At 39.4% G+C, this 8,318-nt stretch overlaps 1 protein-coding gene across 1 annotated transcript in view; it reads right to left on the bottom strand.

The window, feature by feature from the left end:
• LOC106876558 (uncharacterized) overlaps positions 1-4,162 on the bottom strand; it is a 262,972-nt gene extending 258,810 nt beyond the window's left edge. The window contains exon 1 of the mRNA XM_014925155.2: positions 2,886-4,162. Within this exon, the coding sequence (XP_014780641.1) occupies positions 2,886-3,048 (163 nt within the window). The 5' untranslated portion in view covers positions 3,049-4,162. The remainder of the gene's footprint in view (positions 1-2,885) is intronic.
• Between the last annotated feature and the right edge of the window lie 4,156 nt (positions 4,163-8,318).

The raw sequence follows: 8,318 nt of genomic DNA, 5'->3' as shown, positions 1-8,318 counted from the left end.
TGGCTCCATATTTTACAATCCTGTAAATAATAATAATAATGGTATTTTTATATAAGCTTAAAGCTTATGCCATTCAGCGTGCAATGACTAACGGAAATAGTCTAATAACAGGGTATTTAAGCCCTCAACAGAAAAAAGAAGGCTTTCCAATCCGCATGGGACTCACACCCACATCCCTTTGTTAACGCGACTAAGTGTGTTACCTTTACACCAGCGAATTAGCCTCCCTCTTTCTCTCAAATTATATATATATATATATATATATGAATGAATGGACATATGAAAGAAAGTGATACTCAACACATTTGGTAGGAGTTACATATATTTTTACAATAACAGTTTGACTCAGCTGCATCCTGATATCATCCGATGAGGTTGGTCTATCCTATGGACTCATGAAACTTTAAGTCATATGGAACTGAGTCAAACTGTTATTAAACATATATATATATATATATATATATGTGTGTGTGTGTGTGTGTGTGAAAAGGAGCATGCTGAAATATCCAAACAGGATAAATAAATAAGTAAATAAATAAGAAAAAATTTTAATAAAAAGAGTAGATGTAAATTGATGAAGAAAGAAAGAAAGAAAGAAAGAAAGAAAGAAAGATAAACAGAAACACAGATAGACAGAAACACAGATAGACAGAAACACAGATAGACAGAAACACAGATAGACAGGTAGCTAGTTATGATCAAATGATCAAGAAGGCTACACTTCAAGGGAAAACTCAATACACTGTAAACTGGCAATTCTGCCAAGATGACTGTTTGGTAAGGAGGGTAGATTTTGTTGGACATCTTGCAGGACCAAAGAAAAAGCCTGTCAAAAGCCAATGGAGTCACTAGAGCTAATGGCTATCCAACAGGTAGGAGTGAGAGATCCATAGTCTTTGTTTAGACATCTCTCTAGGAAAAGGAAAAATTCTGATATAACAGCTGTGGCTTCGATAGCATCCAACAATGTAGACCAGTTCTTCTTTATAGGAAAACGCATACATTGTTTAGAGACTGGGATTGGTCCTGTGTAAGGTTTTTCCTTCCTTTAAAAAGTTTCAGGTATTATTTGAATTTGAATATCTATTATGTGTGACATAATATGGTTGGGTACAGGCAAAAAGAGGCAAAACATTCAATGAAAGATTCCGTGATGGAATGAAGGCATGTATTAGCATGGGTGGTAGTGGTAAGCTTTCTCTGATCATCTGCTGCAAGAGGTGCCCATCACTGCTACATCTATGCAAAAAGAGTGTAGATCCTCAACAAGACTGAAAAGCCACACCATCCCTGCTACCCTCAGAGAACAATTAAGCAATGCCATTGCTTGAAATCAAATCGCAGCTGTCAAATGTGTGTGTGTATATTTCTAACTTTGACTCAGACTTTACAAGCAGCAATTTGTTTTACTGTCTGCATTTGGAGAGATAGGGGGTCATTTTATACATACATAAACATGTTTATGTGTCTGTGTGCGTGCGCGTGTCTATGTATGTATGTATGTATGTATGTATGTATGTATGTATGTATGTATGTATGTACGTATGTGCGCAACGTATGTATATATCCAATTATCTCTTATCTTAGTATTTACCTGGCCATTTTAGATAGATAGATAATTAGACACAGAGAGAGTGGGGGAGAAAGACACACACCGTCACCGATACGTGCACACGCGTGTGTATGTTGTAAAAAATATTAAACTTAACGATAGACTGAAAGATAAGTAAACGGACGGATAAGCAAGCTGACAGACATACTGATAGAAAGACAGACAGCTGTATAGATCACGTATTTGTTATCAAGCTGTTTGACCGTCGCCACACGAAGATAACATATGTCAGACATCTGTCCATCTGTTACATGCAACAACACATGTGGCAATCCTGTAGTGATTTTGGTTGCGGTGTAGATATATTACTCCACGAGGTAAAAGCTAACAATATCACAACATAACGTCGATAAAAAACATCTAATAACAGTAGTAACAACATCTTCGTCAACAATAACAACAACTGCGGCATGTAAATGTTTTTACCGCCACAAACAACCAGATGGGAGAACTCCCAGTAAAGGAACATACCAAACCATAAGTATAGAAAATGCATCAGTGAATTGCGGCTTTGAATGTCTGCTTGAAGCATGAAATCATTGTGAATCCCCTAAACACTATGACTATACTACAACACTATCGTGCCTCATTTCTCTACTACACTTCTGCACTACGTTTTGTTTCTCTATCGTTTCATTACACAACACAACATTTATTACCACATTAAACATCACTACTCACGCTACATAACATCTCACCATGCAACTGTATATGCTATACATAACACTATACCTCACCACACTACTGTACACAACACCATATACTGTATTACACTAAATACAGTCATAGCAGTCACGCCTCACTATTTCACCGTCTCCCTTGTCATAAAACTGTTTATAACATTGATAATAAAAAAAATGACATCATCATCATCATCATCTTCTTCATCTTCGGTGACCAACAACTATTGTAAACAGTAGAGATTCCGGCTTTTCAAATTCACTAACAAATCCTGTTCTCAGGGAGTGATAGAAAAGTGTGCTCGCGCGCGTGTGTACGTGCGAGCGCGCGTAGTGTATCTGTGTGTGTGTGTGTGTGTGTGTGTGTGTGTGTGTGTGTGTGTGTGCGTGTGCGTGTGTGTTTTGGTCGTGCCTTTCCCAGAGACATCAGCTGTATTAGGTACCATGAATTGACTTCGAACGCGCTTCGAAACCGAGGCCCGATCGACCTGCCGGGAGTTGTTCGCTACAAAACAGATATTTAATTAGACAACTCTAAACCATACATACTCCAAATACACACATGAAAGGGGTGGTCAAAAGAGCGCACTCACCCGTATCCAACGGCAGCGTGTAGTAACCATGTGCCGTGTCCATTGACTGGAGAACTGTAAGGCCGAACCAGAAGCTGAACAGCAGCATCTTACATCCACGCTGGTTACGGCTGACCACCAACGGGTACCTACACCAAACTCCGCTAGTGCACCCCAAATGCATGATGCTTGCCGTGATATTGCACACTATTGCACCTTTTGAGGGGTGGCTTTAGTTATCAAGTGTTGATGTTGTTCTGTTCCGTTCGGTTATTTGACTATTTGTTTAGAATGCAGAACTAGGTTCGAATTGTAGTTGCGCCAGCTTAAGATCTTTGTGTAAATAGATATCTCTTTTATTGGTTTGTGTGAGTGGAAGAAAGGTTCTCAGAGTTTATTAGTATTATTATTTGGCTAATACAGAAACGGTTGTTGTTGTTGTTATCGTCGTCGTCGTCAACGTTACTTTTACTTGGTTTTATGATTGCAGCTGTTTATGTTGTTGCGGAGGCTATTCTTGTTATTGTTGTTGTCATCTGTTGTGGGATGCGACTCTGAAATATGAAGTGTCCTAAAAGCTGAGAGGACGGACAGTCTGCTGCTGGTGTAGCTTCTTCTTTATCTCTTTCTTCTTCTTCGTCCTCCACTTGCCTCTGTAAACAGCTGCACTTCCTGTTTGCTCTGCAAATTGCTCTGTCTTGCGAGATCTTCCAATGCAGGTGAGTCGCCCTCACATCCTCCATCAATGTGGTGAGAAAGGAACGAGTGATGCTTACAGCAGAATAAAGTTAACTGAAGACAGTAGTGAGAGCGTAAGACAAAGTGTGAGTGGGGGGGGACAGGAGGGATTGCGAGAAATACAGGAGGAAGAGGAGGATGGAAAGGGGAGGAATATGTAAAAAAATAAAGAGAGGGAGAATTTGTGGGTGTGAAGGTTTGAGAAAGTGAGAGTAAAATCTGTATTGAGTGATAGATGAGTTTTATATGTATGTATGTATGTATGTATGTGTTTATGTATGTCGATATAAAAATGTTTAGAGTGAAAGAAAGAAAAGGGAGAGAAACAAAAAAATGTAGGTGTGTTCAAAAAATGGCGGGTAAAAAGTACAAAAAATTATGAACAACTGAAAAAGAAAGCAAGGTGAGGAGAAGGATGAGGAGAATCTAAATGAAACCGAAAGTTGGGTGGGGAGAAAGATAGGAGTGGGAGTACGTACGGTTGAAATCTAGAAGAGAGGTAGAATGAGGAGGATAGGAAGCTCCACCATATGTGAATGGAAGCAGCAGCAAGCAGAAATTACTTTATGGTCTTCGAAAGAACTCTGAGGAAGACGATGACGACGCTGTGTTCACGGTTTCTTAGAGGAATACATGACGTCATCAGTGTAGGTATAGAGAAGTTGAGGAAGGCGGCGGAGAAAGAAGAGGAAGATAGCACTAGAAAACTAAGAGAGGGGGTGCGAGAAAAGAGGGGAAAGAGTATGAGGGAATGAATAGAGAGGGAAATCTCTCTGAGTAAAGACAGGGAAAGAAAATGTAAATGAAATAAGAAAAAGATGTGTGTGTATGGTAATAGACAGTATTAATAAAAAAAAAGGAGAATAGAGATAGAGAGACTGAGAATAGAAATGGGAAAGAGAGAGAGGAGGAGAGAGAAATGTTAGAGAGGAAGAGAAAAAGGAAGATGAGAAAGAGGAGAGAGATGAAGAAAGAAAGTAGAAGAGAAAATAACAGAGAGGATGAAGTGGAGAAATAAAAGGAGAAAAGGAGGAGTAGAGAGAGGGAAAAGATAAAGAAAGATTATATAATTTCCTGGAGAAAGAAAGAAGGAGTAGAGAAGAGAAGGGTAATAGGTAAAGTAGGAAAACAGAGAGAGGAGAAAGCGGCTTCTGTGGAAGAAGTGAAGCGAAGTAGTAGAGTAGCGGTGGGAGATAACGAAGTATTAATATACAAGGCAGACGATAACGAAAGAAAGGCGGGTAATGAATATAGACAGGCTGAGATGTGGTGATATCAGTGGGTTTGGCTCCGCCCCAGTCACATGACCACGATGAGCGTACACGATGTCAACAATAACATGCTTGAGCAACGGCACTTACGGTTGACCCTTCAACTGATGCGTAGTTGCTATTGCTACAGCTAGCCGTGTCACTTTGTTGGTCAAAAGTGAGATATGTCAATGTCCATGACACATAACTCTCGCTGGTTCTGTATATTATCGCCGTCGATAATGCTTACCATATGGAGGTATGGTTTACATTCGGTCACATATGGAGAGCATTGTATAACTTACATGACTTCCGCTGTTTCGTTTTGTTACGTTTAAACACCATCACATTGCAGGAGGAAGGACTCATCAGGGCTGACTTGCCTTAGACTCACAATATAAAGAAGAGAGTATTTTTTATTGTGATCCAATGTTTCATGAGATCCAACAATATGATGGGGGTGCTGAAAAGTTCCTGACTGTGCGTAAAAAAAAAAAAGATGCAGGCGGATCTGTTAAGTCTGATTTTATCCAACATATTCCCTTCTCAGATTCATACACTTATTGTAGCGGTTCTTCATTTTTTTTTTCTAAGCCCTATAAAAGAACTCAGAAGATTGGGCCTCTAATCAGGCCTTTCGTGACACCTTTAAAACCAGGAACTTTTCAGCACCCCTTCGTATCATTATCATTAGCGATAGTAACTAACTAATCATCAATGTTTTGACAGCCATTAGTCTAATAATGGATGGGTTGGACTGGACTATAGGACAGCATATGGTCTTTCGTATCGTTTGTGGATGACATAATTTAAAATATACTTTGTACCATCCACAAGTTTTGCTGCCCCCCACATACACTTACCTCCCATCTTTTTCCTTTTTCCTTCTTTCCTTTTTCTCTCTGTCTTTCTTCCGCCACCCCTTTTTTTTTCTATCACATAACTTTGTAAGTGAACAATCTGGTGTTTATTTTAATGGCCTACCAATGTATACAGTGAGTTTTTTTTGCCCTAGGTGTTGAGAAGACACTCGACAAGAAATGGAAGCGAAATTAAAAGATAATAATAATAATGATAATAATAATAATAATTAATTCTGTTTTATTGGCCACAAGGGCTAATATAAATCAAAAACATGTAAGGACAAAGACAGGACGAAGGTTACAAAGGGTTTTGTCCGAAAGGTAGAAAACGTTCGTGTAAACAATAAGAAAAAAGAAAGATATAACAAATAAAACTCTCAATAGGAGGAGGCGCTTCGAAAGGTTACTCGTGGAAAAAAACCCATAAAAGCCACGGGAGCCTGGTCAGAAAATTAAGAAAGGGGTATAGAGCACTTTTTCCTTTTACATTACCTTTTTCTACAGGTGTATTCTAAGAATTGATCCGTTCATACTGGCCATTCTTCCAACAGTCACCCGTCTTTCAACAAATTTGCTATGAGACAGCACTTCCCTCTCTACTCTCATCTTCCTTTTCAAGTGGAACTTGAAAAAGTTGATGAGGCCTTGGCCAAAGAGGAAAGTGTCTGACTTTAGCCCTTTCAAACGGGTCCACCATACCAACTCTTTCGCTACAGCCACTAGGCATAGGAAAATTGCCTTGCCCTCCCGGTTAAAGGAGGTCGGCGGGTCAATCCTCACGATGGATTGATCTGAAAGCACTTCAACGAGGCTTTGGATGCATCTTTGAAGTGCTTTTTTCTGTCCAACTTGTGTATGCCCGCCTTCAGGCAATTCATTGTAAAACAGTCGTTTGGGTAGTCGTGTGTCAGGCATTCGAATAAGGTAGGCTGCCCACCTAACCTGCGCTCCACTCAGCAGAGTGTAAATGCTTGTCAAATCAGCGCAAGAGAAGACCTCCATGTCTGGGGAACTTGCCTAGCCAGGTGATTGTCAACAATTTTTACATACATACATACATACATACATACATACATACATACATACATACATGCGTACATACGTACATACATACATACATACATACATACATACATACATGCGTACATACGTACATGCGTACATACGTACATACATACATACATACATACATACATACATACATACATACATACATACATACATCGTGGATGAGGGATTCGCAATTTCATGCTGAACGAACACAATTATGTGTCTATGGTGATCAAATGCTTGTGCTGTGCATTAGCTCACATTCTCCATCAAATCGGCATCTCAGTACAAGTGTACGGTGTCCACGCGTCAAAGGTCGAAGTGATCACAGACCAACGTGAAATGAAGTGTTTTGTTCAAGAACACAACACACCGCCATGTCCGAAGATGGAATCTATGATCTCGCGATCGTCAGTGTGGCACCCTGACCAATAAGCCATACGTCCTCATACATACATACATACATACATACATGATTGCATACATGCATACTTGCATGCATACATACATACATACACACACATACACGCACGCACATACATACATGCATACATACATACATACATACACGCACGCACGCACGCACGTACCCACACTTACATACATACATACATACATACATACATACATACATATGCTCATGTCTAGACCTGCAACTATATGCATGAGAATACATGAAACGAAGCATACACATCTGCACGTGTACTGACTTCAAATACTGCAGACGTACACACGTACATACACAAATTCCCTGTTGATGTTGATGAAATTCCAGAGAAGGAAACTTGGTTGTAGGATAGAAAACAGATCCTTTTCTACTGGCAAGAAATTGAATAATGACATACATACATACATACATACATACATACATACATACTTACATATGCGCAAACTTACGTATGTGTGTTTGTGTCAACTGACTCACGTAGACACTACAACGCGTACGTTAACTCTAAAACGAATAAACATAGATCGACTATATTCAAATGTAACATAGAGAGAAACTCAGAAATGCCGTACATAGAAGTTATGTATTTATTTATTTCATTTGTTATGCGGCAAACACGTTCGTTTCTATTTTAACTTCCTCGTGTGTCTCGTCAATCCAGGCTACGCGCGCGCGCGCGCGCAGTTAGATAGATAGATTGATTGAGAGACGGAGAGACGGAGAGAGAGAGAGCTGTCGGTCATATGGATTAGATGTGAAAGTGAACGGGAATATACTTATTTGGCATTATGCTGTGTAACAAATTGAGGAAAATCCTCAAGAGTCCCCGACCTAGTATCAAATCAATAAGAAATACATGGGCTCTACGAAGTAATCTTCATTTGTTAGATCTTTTTGTCTCATATCCTATTTCGACTTTTAGAATATAAAGCGCACCCCAGCTTGTATGGACAAAGTTTATAGATAGTACATATGTGTATGTATGGGTGTATATATATGTGTATGTATGGGTGTATGTATGTATATATGTGTATGTATGTATATACACTTACTCTTTTTACTCTTACTTGTTTCAGTCATTTGACTGCGGCCATGCTGGAGCACC

This window comes from Octopus bimaculoides, chromosome 2 (genome assembly GCF_001194135.2).
Source record: "Octopus bimaculoides isolate UCB-OBI-ISO-001 chromosome 2, ASM119413v2, whole genome shotgun sequence".
NCBI lineage: Eukaryota > Metazoa > Mollusca > Cephalopoda > Octopoda > Octopodidae > Octopus > Octopus bimaculoides.
The sequence above is the reverse complement of the archived record's forward strand: the minus strand, read 5'-3'. Positions and strand labels throughout refer to the sequence as shown.